Source organism: Nicotiana attenuata, chromosome 5 (assembly GCF_001879085.1).
Source record: "Nicotiana attenuata strain UT chromosome 5, NIATTr2, whole genome shotgun sequence".
Classification (NCBI taxonomy): Eukaryota; Viridiplantae; Streptophyta; class Magnoliopsida; order Solanales; family Solanaceae; genus Nicotiana; species Nicotiana attenuata.
Genome location: NC_031993.1, coordinates 35279915 through 35292482, shown reverse-complemented (window position 1 = coordinate 35292482; position 12568 = coordinate 35279915). Strand labels below are relative to the sequence as shown.

The window sequence follows — 12568 nt, the reverse complement described above, 5'->3', positions numbered from 1 at the left end:
TGTGAGCTTTTGTCTTCTCTAGTTTATTTGCATATGCTAAGTAGTTTGTGATAACGGGCTGCTGTTAAATTGATGGGCGATTGGTTGAGTTTATTCCTCCTCTGTTCCTCTACTATTTTATGAATTGATTCCTCTATATATTTTCTAAGGCTACTGTTATTCTTGCGACTATTCAGAAATTTTTTAAGTGTCGTCGATGCATATTGATGTTTTCATTGAATCTACCACTAGTCGGGATATGAATCTACTAGTCGACATACATACTGTTTTTTATTTTTGCTAATTGATGCGAGCTTTTCTTATTTTTATAAATTTGATGCCTCTGTACGAAATAAGCATATGCTCAGCTTGACTGATTTGTTCTTTTTGCTCTAACTGTTTCTCCGATAGGTTATTGGTTTTACTAATCAAAAAGTTTTTCAATTCATCTAACAATCTACACTTCAATTTTCACTATGAGTGCGGCAAAACAGTGAAGTTAAGAAAAATTATCAAAAGAATAAATCATTTGTGAAGTGAAGAAAGAAGTTGGACCATGAGAAAAATTTGAACTATCAGCTTTTTTCTGCTTTACTTAGAGATTGTAGTACAATAGTTCATCATCATTTTTAAGGGATGATAACACATTATACTTCAAGAAAATAATGTATGCCTTTGAATGACCTCATTCAGATTTCAAAAATTGCAAATTGCTGCATCATTGCTGAAATTTGCAAATTATTCAGCTAGCTCATATCCATATACAGTGAGGGTTTGACAATTGTAATATCTTCAATTTTAAAATATATGACGTATGGTACTTCTATAATTTATAACTAATAATTCTATTCTTAAAAAGTTTACGAACAAATATATGAAAACCATAGAAGAAGCATAATTTATAAGTTTAATAATTCTATTCTTAAAAAGTTTATGAACCAATATATGGAAACCATAGAAGAAATTAGAGATAGTTTAACTATTTGATAGTTTTAATGGATTTCTGTTTGATAGTTTTAATTCTTAAAATGATATCTTCGAGCTATGGAATTACCTACTAATAAGATGGTTATTTTATTTGAACTATATTTTTTATTAATTTCCTCTTTTTACCAATGAATTTTTAGCTCTTGTAGTAAGTATAGAACAAAAAAGAATATCTTAAATGTCATGGACAATCCTAGAAATAAAAGATGGATGCATTGTGATAGATTTAGTAAAGAATATTTGGATGGAGTAGAGGAGTTTATAAACCATGCCTTTTCTGAAAAACAAGATGGAGAACAAATTGCATGTCCTTGTACGGAGTGTGTGCTTATCCATCAAGTAAACCGGACTACAGCATATGATCATCTTGTGATTAATGGTATTATGCCATCATATGATACTTGGTTTTGTCATGGTGAGTCTCTAAAGGGATCAAACAATGCTCAAGCAAATAATCGCAGCCAGTCAACTTTAAGGGGCTATGATATGACAGGAATGATACATGATGCCTTTGGAGGCTTTACACAGTTCATGGATACTGACGTTAGTGAAGGGGGTGACATAGAGCATAACTTACAAGAGAATACTGCTCATCCATCTGGAAATCAACCGCATCCAGAGGTGGATAAGTTTGAACGGCTCATGAAGGAGGCAAATGAAGAACTATATCCAGGATGTAAGAAATTTAGCAAAATGTCCTTTTTGATGCATCTGTACCGTACAAAATGCATGTTCAAATGGTCAAATGAATCGTTTAATGATTTGCTTGGACTATTGAAGGATGTGCTGCCTGAAGGAGAAAAATTGCCTCCTTCTTTCTATGAGACCAAAAAGATAGTTGAAGGCTTGGGCTTAAAGTATGAGAAAATTCATGCTTGTCCCAATGATTGCTTGCTTTTTAGGAAAGAGTTTGCTAATAAGAATGTCAGTAAATGCAATGTTTGTGGAGCTTCTAGATGGAAAAATGATGCTAGAAATATCCCAGCCAAGGTCATAAGGTATTTTCCTTTAAAACCAAGGCTACAAAGACTGTTTATATCTTCGAAAACTTCTAAAGCAATGCGTTGGCATCATGAAGAGCGCAACAAAGATATAGTTCTACGACATCCTGCAGATTCTGAAGCTTGGAAAAAATTTGATAGTAAATATCCCGAATTTGCTGGAGACCCTCGCAATGTGCGCCTAGGATTAGCTTCTGATGGGTTTAATCAATTTGGCACAATGCGAATTGTTCATAGTACATGGCCAGTGATTTTGATGCCATATAATCTTCCTCCATGGATGTGCATGAAACAAGAGTTCTTCATTCTGTCCTTACTTATTGCTGGACCCAAAGCGCCTGGCAATAATATCGATGTATTTTTGCAATCTCTAATAGAAGAGTTAAATGAATTATGGGATGTTGGGGTAGAAACATACGATGCCTCTACTAAGGAGATATTTCAAATGCGAGCAGCTCTCATGTGGACTATAAATGACTTTCCTGCATATGGTACTCTCTCTGGATGGTGCACTTATGGTCGGTTTGCATGCCCTTCTTGTAACATAAACACTCAATCTAGAAGGCTGAAACATGGCAGAAAGTTTTGTTACATGGGGCATCGACGCTTCTTGAAGTCGGGACACAAATATCGGAATGATGCGAAATCATTTGATGGGACTAAAGAAACAAGACCTGCACCTTCTCCAGTATCTGGGTCAGTAGTGCTGAATCAAGTTAAAGATATAAAATTTACTCTCGGCCGGTCAAGTGAAGGGGTAAGTGGGGTGATGAAAAACACATGGAAAAAGAGAAGTATTTTTTACGATCTTCCTTATTGGAAATTTAACTTGGTGCGCCATAATCTTGATGTGATGCACATAGAAAAGAATGTGTGCGATAACTTAATTTATACACTATTGAATCTTGGTAAAAAGTCTAAAGACAACTTAGAAGCTCGATTGGACTTGAAGGAGATGAAAATAAGACCAAGCTTATAGCCTCAATATCGAGCTAGTGGGAGAGCATATCTTCCTGCTACTTTTTTCACAATGTCTCAGCAGGAAAAGGAGTTATTTTATGAAGTACTACAAAATGCCAAGTTTCCAGATGGCTATGCGTCTAATATTTCACGTTGCGTTCGCAAACGAAAGTTATCTGGGCTAAAAACTCACGATTGTCATGTTATAATGCAAGAACTTCTTCCTCTTGCCTTGCGGAGATCAGTAGATAAAAGAGTAAGTTCAATTTTAATTGAACTATGCACATTCTTTCGTGTTTTGTGTAGCAAAAAGCTAAAACTAGAAGAGTTAAACCTACTTGAAGAAAAAATCCCAGAAACATTGTCTACTATGGAGAAACTCTTCCTCCCAGGATTCTTTACTGTTATGATACACTTGGTTATTCACTTGGCAACTGAGGCTAAACATGCGGGACCAGTACATTATCGCTGGATGTATCCAATTGAGAGGTATGTAGAATATCACTGAATCATTGTTATATGTCTTTAGTTGTTAAATACTCTAATATCAAACTAATAACATTACTTTTTTCCATAGGTATTTGGGTACTTTAAAATCATATGTTCGTAATCGTGCATGTCCAGAAGGTTCAATAGCAGAAGCATACATAGCAAATGAGTGTATGGCATTCTGCTCACGATATTTAGAGGGTAGAGATTCAATGTCTTATTGTTCAAGAAAATGGAGTGATGAAATTGAGCATGAGACTAATAAAGAAGAATCTCTTTTTCCTACTGTTGGGGAGTCGTACGGTAGAGTAGATGTATTTGAGTTGGATGACAAAACATGGTTGCAAGCACATCGGCATGTGCTTTTTCAATTGTGAATNNATTTGTTTGAGCTGAGAATTATTGTCTTTACTGATGCCTGAGGGGCTTGTGATTATTTTTGGACTGATTGAGGCCGAGGGCCATATGTGAGGATATGTCGAGTGATGTGAGGAGGCTTTCAGGCCTCGAGTGATATTTGAGGAGGTTTTCAGGCCTCGAGTGTATTGTGAGAAGGCTTTCAGGCCTCATGTTGATATGTACAGGCTTTCAGGCCTTATGATGATATAGCGCTTGGGCTGTAGGAGCCCCTCCGGAGTCTGCACACCCACAGTGAGCGCGGTACCCATTTAGAATTGGACAGTGGTAACAATGACACTGTCACACGTGTTTTGGTCAAGTAACAATGACTGACCAGTCAGGTAACAATGGCTGACCAGTGGTAACAATGGCACTGAAACACACGTTGGGTCAGGTAACAATGGCTGACCGGTCAGGTAACAATGACTCACCATACTTGAGCATACTTGTTTTATTAATTGTTTTCAAAGAGAATTTCTTGCTATGTTTCACTGGTCCCTACTTTTTACTTGATTTTATTGTTTGAGATAGCATTATCTGTGCCTGTGTGGGATTTTATATTCTCAGCCGTTATTCATTTTTATTGCTCACTGGGTTGGAGTACTCACTTTACTCCCTGCACCTCGCGCGCAGATGCAGGTATTGTTCACCCGTTAGTGGGTTTTGAGCTGGTTGAAGGTATTGCTATCGTAGCTGAGCAGAGTGACCGCCGGCGTTCACGGCACCGGATTACTTCCTTTGGTTCTAAATTTTATTCCATATATTTGGCCTTGTAGTTGTATTTAGACTTCTCTAGATGCTCGTGACTTGTGACACCCCGGTCGGGTTGTGTTGGGTTGTAAATACTGGTTAGTATTGTCGTTAAGCTGTATTTATCTATTCATTTATGTTTAATAATTGTTAAAGAGACGATTTGGGTTAGTTGGCTGGCCTTGTCTTCACGAGAGGCGCCATCACGACCGGGTTGGAAATTGGGTCGTGACAACCCCTAACCCTAATCACTTTACACCCCCCGCCGTCCCAAAACATTCTCGTCTCTCACCTCTCAAAACCCTAGCGCCGTCACTCAAATCTCTCCGATTCCAACCCCAAAAATGGAATCAATCCATGATTCCTTACCTTATTTGGCCCCTTCTCCTTACTGGCTACCCGTTTTTTATATTACATAATGGCTTGCCTAGAATAGCAAGCAAATCTGGCAAAAATCGAACCAAATCTGGTTCAAAATCTTTAACCTGTTGCTTATTACGTCTGTGTTCATCATTTTTTGATCTTTGAAAGTACGAATCTTTCTGTATCTCTCACTGATTCGACTTAACCCTAAGGTTATGTTTCAGATCTTCTTTAATTGAACCAAATCTGGTTAGATTTTATGTTTCTTCTGAATAACCTCCTGTCTATGTTCATTCTATTAAAATTTATGAACCTCTGCCTTTATTTTTATCGATTTTATGGTTTACCTAAAATAAGGGTTCAGATCTTTCTAAATCTAATCTGGTTCTTGATTTTTTAATTTTTTTTCTCTTAATCTTTCTGTCTATATGTCTCTGTGCATCTTATTATAACTCTTTTCGTTAATTTCTGACTAATTTTTACTTACCCTAAATTAGGGATTGTTGACTCTGCAAAATCAAACCAAATCTGTTTGATTCTTTAATTATTGTGTTAAAATCTCTGTCTATATGCCTATATGCATCTCTATGCTTGTTATTACTGTCATTTTGTATATTTTACCTAAAACTAGGGTTTGAGACTTTTACTTTTTCCTTTCTCGTATGGTACTGATACTTTCTTTATTCCCAGTCAATCTACCATGCTTCTATTATTGCTTACCTTATTTGCCGTGAGATTGACTGTTAATTGATACGCTATTATGCTCTGTTAACTTACTGAACTCTATACAATTGATTCTGGGTTTAATTTCTTTCCTTATTTGTGTATGTTTGATTCCTTCCCTTATTTGTTTGCCTAATTGAATACTATTTAAACCCTTTCCCCTCTCCCCTTTGAACAAGACTCGAACTCTATAGGCTCGCACAAAAAATTTAAAGTTTCTGGTTCTATACTCTCTCTGTTCTCTCTCTTACTACTGGTCTTGACCGGCTGAAAGCCAAGGCCAAACAAACTGGACTCTCAACTTTGTGGTATTATTCTGGTTTTGCTCGCTTAACTGGTGAGTGACTATCCTTTGTCATACCATTTTTATGTGTTCCTGATCTGTGTTTATAACCCAACATGTCTAAGATCCCTCCCTAAGCATGATTTTGCCTGTTTACGTGCTTTTCTTTTAATCCAATGGTTAACATTGTTAATTTTTAGATTATTTGTTTTGAATAATATGAATCCTCTTAAAAACTAGCCTAATGTTTAACTTGTCCATGCACACTGCTTGCTAATCCTGCACCTGTTCTGAACTTTGCATTTTTAGGGTACTATCAAAATGTAATTAGTTAATCTATCCCAACTTTACAGATTAGTTACTTAATTCATATGCCCTGTCAATTTATTGCTAACATGTCTGGTATCCCTCTGAATTCATGTGATAACATGACTGTTTTGCCTAATTGCTTCTATGATTAAATAAGGTTGTCCTAAATGCTAGCATTGAATACCTAGCTTAACTAGACTGTTAACCAGACTTCAACTCATTTGAATTGTGTGTTTGAGCATGAACCTTGCTTGTTTTCTGAGTGTGTGGTTCTGGTGTGAGCATTGCCCTGGGTCCCTGAGGCCTTTGGGAACTTTGACACATTGGAAACCTGGTTCTACATGTGTTATGGGTGAGACATTCGTATTTAGGCATGATGTACCTATGAATTGAGCCTCGAAAGTTGATTGGTTTGAAGGCCTGGTTCCCAGATTTATTTGGGCCTAATGAAGGATACCTATAGTGTATCTTATTACCGTTATGTAACTCATTCATTATTTGGTCTGTAATAACTTTGTAATAAACAAATTCTAGGTATTTAGTAAAACCGGGGGAGGGGGGGATTTCTTATTTCCTTTTGTTAAACTGGGTAGAAATCCTGCCTATAGGGACTCATCTATGTTATTAATTCTGCTCATTCGTCAAAACTGTTAAATTCTGCAATGTGTTTTAGAAATCCTGCCTATAGGACTTCGGGTGATGTTGATTCTGAGTTCTATATTTGCATATTAGCAAGCCTGCCTATAGGATTATATTTGCATATTAGAAATTATGCCTATAGGTTGCATTAATTTGTCCAATAAATATGTGTTAGCAATCATGCCTACAGGACCTCAATGTTTGATTTAATTGTTTTTCTGGTAACATGTACAACTTCTGCCCATATTACTGCTCAATAGATATCATGCCTGTAGGACTAAAAACTAAAATCAGTTTCAAACCTAGAGATCATGCCTATAGGATTTAAATCAATCCAGTAACAGATACCATGCCTATAGGATTAAGATCAGTTTCAAACCTAGAGATCATGCCTATAGGATTTAAGTCAGTTCGACATTAGAAATCATGCCTATAGGATTCTATTAATTGGTTCTGAATATAATCGCCACTGTCAATCACTTAGACAATATGCCTATAGGACTTGATAATAATTTCGGATTCTGTGAGCATTATTGTTTGAAGTACCCAGACGATATTCATTAAAACCAGTAGGCAAACAGTAGGTCCTGACACTCGCCTTAATGAAATTGTTTCTGTACATCTGTTTTCTCACATAGATATCCCGCCTGTAGGATATTAAGATCGATAAAGATTGTTAGTTAATTGCGTGCATTTGCTGTTTATGTGCAGAGGTTAACATGAGCCCATATTTGCTTTGTATTTGCAAGTCCTAACATGTTTTGTTTGTCGCCTAGTCTTTTACATTTTTTGAGCAACCCAGGCTTAGTCTAGAACTATCCCAAATAGAGGTCATAATACCTCCATGGCCATAGACAACGGGCGGGTAGTGCATGCATAGGAATCAAACTAGAATCAATTAGAGCGCTTTAGGTAACAACTTAAAAATAGTAATCGGGTAGCCGGAGATGATAGTCTGTGCCCGCTGAATAATATGAGTAACACCCCGACTCGAGGGAGTTACGAAGTATTATTTATGTTGCACGGGGTGATCCTTTAGGCTAAAAAATTTAGGGCCCCCCATCCCTATTAAGTGATTCTGTAGCTTCTTTATTAGACTAATTCATAAATTAAGTTCAACCGGGACCCACCGTTGTGGACCTCGAGGGGTGCCTAACACCTCCTCCTCAAGGTAATTTCGAGCCTTTACCCGATCTCTGGTGACGCAAACTGGTATAACATGAGTTATCTGGTGTAGGTGTCCTAACACACCTTAATCCGTTAGGTGGCGACTCTAACTAATTCCTTTTTCCCTACTCTCTCAAAGGAGTCATCAAAATGTCGAAACCCGATTTCGCGAGAAAGGGGGGCGCGACAGCATGGCAACTCTGCTGGGGATATCTTTAGGCTCTTACCGTTATGAACTTGATCTACATGAATTAGTCTTTCTCGATAAGCGTATGTTTGTTGTTTTGCTCTTATTTGCCACATGCACATCCTTTTCCCTATTTCCCCTTTATATGAACTCACATACAATTCTTTGTGTGTTTCCTCTTATTTCCTAATCATGTTCCCGACTTTTAATTTTGCTATATCATGTCTCTCCCCAATCCTTACCCCCTTTATTTGCTTTATCAATTCCTTCATTTCACAAATTAACTTCTTCCCTGTTTTTCTTTCCTTTATGCCTTTACGTTTATTCAATACCGTATTTATTTTCAAAACATGTGAAAATACTTGACAATGTGTTATTTTTCCTTTTACATAATGCATGCTCAACATCATATTCCACTCGTGCGTACTAATACCATAGCGGCACTTGATGAGTGTCCACGCTCTTCCTAAAATCACCCTTTAAATTTGGAAAGGTTTATTTGCGGTAAAACTAGTCGATCACCGGTGCAGTCGACAGTTCCGTGCCTTTCCCTCTCGAGTTGTCCACTTGAGGGTACCAGTCTAGACTTCTATAGAAACCTTACTCTGATAATGACTGTACATGCATCATGATCAAACCTAGTCTGGGTTAATATGTTGTCCGCATAATAACCTCTAAGAAAACCTTGTCCAAAGTCCACCGGAATTTCCATAATCCCAACGGGCGCAACCACAATATGTGCATTATTTGGAGAGATAAATGCCGACATGCTAATCGTTAATGTGTAAGTAGTCGAATCCGGAGGGGGCAAGGGTCTAACTTTGTTTATTTTGCAGAAAATGAGGCACGATGTCCCCAGGTTCGGCATGGTCCGAAGTATTCCACCGTTATTGTTGGATTGGTGGGAAAACCTTTCGCCAAGCGACAAAAATCACGTGAAAAGGGTTCTTGGAAATTTACCCTCCTTATTGGACATCCAACCAAAAAACATGCTGATCGAGGCTGCTACTATGTTCTGGGACGGAGAAAGGGCTGTATTCCGTTTTGGCAATATAGAAATGACTACTCTTTTGGAGGAAATAGGAGGATTCGCTAGATTACCGTGGGATAGTCCCGGTTTACTAGTACCGAAAAACCCCCACTACCAGGGGGTTTCTGAAGATGATGGGTCTGAGAAAGAATGACGACTTGGAGTTCCTGAAGAAGTCCTACATACCCTTCGACTTCCTCTATGAACGATATGGACATAGCAAATCTTACCGTATCTTCCATGATGAATTCTCCATCACTTCCCTGGGTTGGACTCATCGTAGGGTTTTTGTATTCATCGTCTGCTTTCTAGGTATGATAGTGTTTCCAAGCCAAGGGGACAAAATTCACTCCAGGTTGGCCATGGTAACCAAAGCTTTAATGGAGGAAATTGAGGGACAAACCTATACTATTGTTCCGATGATTGTAGCAGAGATATACCGGGCTTTGGATCGTTGCAAGAAAGGGTTCAAACATTTTGAGGGTTGTAACTTGCTACTGCAGATTTGGTTGTTAGAACATCTTAAGAGGGGCCAATACCGCCAAGAGTTTCTATGGAGACCATGGAATGATCACAAAGCTTTCCACCATCCTAAAAGAATGACCTTTATCCCAGACAGGTTTGCACAACTACAGAATGCTACAGAATGGGCACAATTTTTCAGCAATTTGACCGAGGACCAGGTCCACTGGATGTTCGAGTGATTCCCTACTAATGAATTCATCATCAGATCCAGGGATGTTCCGCATTTGGTGTTGATAGGGTTAAGGGGAATACATCCCTATGTTCCTATCAGGGTCATGAGACAAGCTGGTAGAAAAAAAAGTCATACCACGAGTCTCCAAAATGAGTCATTACAGAGCCGATTTTCAGGATGATGTCATTCCATACAAATGTGAGGCCCATCACATGTGGCACTTGAAGATTATCGTGGAAAAGGATACTATCGAGCTAGATCGATATCACACAGGTCATGTGTACTTCTACCCATCATGGATAGAAGATAACATAGTAGGAATAGTCGAGCCAGGGGTTGGTCAAGGAAACAGGGTCATAGATGAAGTTGTTGAAGCACAAGTGAAATATGAGAGGCTACGCAAAAGAGTCCTTGAATCCGAAGCCAGGCATTTGGAACAACACAAGTTCGACATGGAGTCAATTAACGAGTGGAAGGAAATGGCTACAAGATCGACAGAAAGGCTGGAATATTTGGAGCAGTGTCTAATGGAACTGGAAGGAAAGATGAGGAAAAGGGTCGTAGACTGTCAGAATGCAGAGGGCAACGAGGGAGGACACCTAGCAAGGGCGTACTTGCTGTTGGACATGCACGACCTGGGGAATCTGATCGAGGGAGCCAAGAAGGTCAAATATGGAGAAGGTCCCTCTGGGACCAAGTAGATTAGATCTAGCTGTTTTTTTTAAACATTTTGGAATTCGAATGTAATAAGGCAAATGCCATTAGTAACTCATTTATTTATTGTCATTTTTAGGTTCGTCTTATTTATTACATTAATGAAGTGAGGCATTTATCGGCACTAAATCTCTCCAAATCTACTTGTCGCTAGGCTTACCTCGGGCACAACGAGGTTCCCCAAATCAGGACGCGAATTTACATTCCCTCAAACGTGTTTAAATACTGCAAATACTTTTCAAAGTCCTTGCTTATGTGTTACCTTTTTGCATTTTTTCTTTATTTTGATTATTCCAATCCCATAAGGTTGGTTCGCACATACTAGCATCGTCATCATATCACACCAGATCCAGAGGACCTCCACCTCCTCCTCCTCCGAGCAATCCAAAAAGCAAAGGAAAAGCTAAGATGGATGATATGAGTGGTGTCAGGAAAGACAACACTACACACGCTGAGAATATTGAAACCTCCGACGGTCGGAGTACTCCGACACAAAATGATTTGGTCCTACTGTTGGAATAGAAGATACTAGAATTGCAAGGGGAACTTGAGCAGGTCCGCAACTTGGCAAACCTCTCCCTCACCCTAAACGTCCCAGATATTAACCAGCAAAATGCTCAAAACCCAACATCTCCTCAAAACACACCAAACTAATGTCCACAAAATCCTCCGGCACCTCATCAATACGCAACACCTCCCCAAAATCCTAATCCTCCACCAGTACCTACACCTCCTCAACACCAGCATCTCCCGACTCAATACCCACAAACCACTTACCATACTCCTCAGAATACCCCACAACCTACCCCTGATCCGCAATATTCAACTAATGATCACCACTACACACAAACACCCGGCACCCACCAAACATGAATTAGATTCTATTAGATTCTATTACCCCACTCCGCTCAACCAATCTCATACACACCAGAATCCACCGAGAAGGACCTGCTCATTAAGAACATGGCGAAGGAGCTCACAACCCAAGTTCAGGGTGTTGAAGGAGGCAAAGGAATTGAGGGTTTGAATTATGAAGATCTATGCATTCAGCCAGACGTAGAACTGCCGGAGGGTTACAAACCTCCCAAGTTCGAGATGTTCGACGGAACAGGTGACCCAAAGGTACATTTGAGGATATATTGTGACAAGCTCGTGGGAGTTGGGAAAGATGAAAGAATTCGCATGAAGCTATTCATGAGGATCTAACTGGAGACGCCCTATCTTGGTATATCAATCAAAATCCCAAGAAGTGGGTTAATTAGGTAAGCATGGCATCGGAATTCATGGACCGATTCAGGTTTAGTACAGAGAATGCATCAGACGTCTTCTACATATAGAACCTCAAGAAGAAACCAACAAAAACTTTTCGCTAGTATGCTGCTCGATGGAGGTCAGAAGCTGCAAAGGTTAGGCCAGCATTGGAAGAAGAGCAGATGAACAAATTCTTCGTCATGGCCTAGGATCCACAATACTATGAAAGGTTAATGGTCATCGAAAATCACAAATTTTCCGACATCATCAAACTCGGGGAAAGGATTGAAGAAGGGATCAAGAGCGGGATGGTAACTAACTTTGAGGCATTGCAGGCTATGAACAAAGCATTACAGTCAGGGGGTATATCAAAGAAGAAAGAAGTAAGGGCAGTGATGGTAGCCCAAGGTCCAAAATCCCCACTCACATACCAAACACCTCCACCCACATACCAACCTTCACCTCCCAGATATCCTAGCCCCGCTACAGCCTATCACACTTATAACACCCAGCCAGCCTATTACCATTCACCTCCAACCCGTCAAACTATCAAAAAACCAGATCCAATTTCGATCGCAGGCCACCCAGACAATACACCCCTATTGCTGAGCCCATCGACCAACTATATGAATGACTGAAG

At 39.2% G+C, this 12568-nt stretch overlaps 1 protein-coding gene across 1 annotated transcript; it reads left to right on the top strand.

Moving 5' to 3' along the window:
- On the top strand, positions 1150-3793 carry LOC109226124. Its single transcript, XM_019390923.1, has 3 exons — positions 1150-2724; positions 3010-3416; positions 3505-3793. The coding sequence occupies exons 1-3, from the start codon at positions 1150-1152 to the stop codon at positions 3791-3793; spliced, it is 2271 nt and encodes a 756-aa protein (XP_019246468.1).

Bases quoted from the DNA above. Each gene is read 5' to 3' on its own strand.
- LOC109226124 (XM_019390923.1), top strand. From the start codon at position 1,150: ATGGACAATCCTAGAAATAAAAGATGGATGCATTGTGATAGATTTAGT. The intron at 2,725-3,009 runs GTAAGTGGGGTG...ATGTCTCAGCAG, and splicing joins TCGGCCGGTCAAGTGAAGGG to GAAAAGGAGTTATTTTATGA. The intron at 3,417-3,504 runs GTATGTAGAATA...TTTTTTCCATAG, and splicing joins TGGATGTATCCAATTGAGAG to GTATTTGGGTACTTTAAAAT.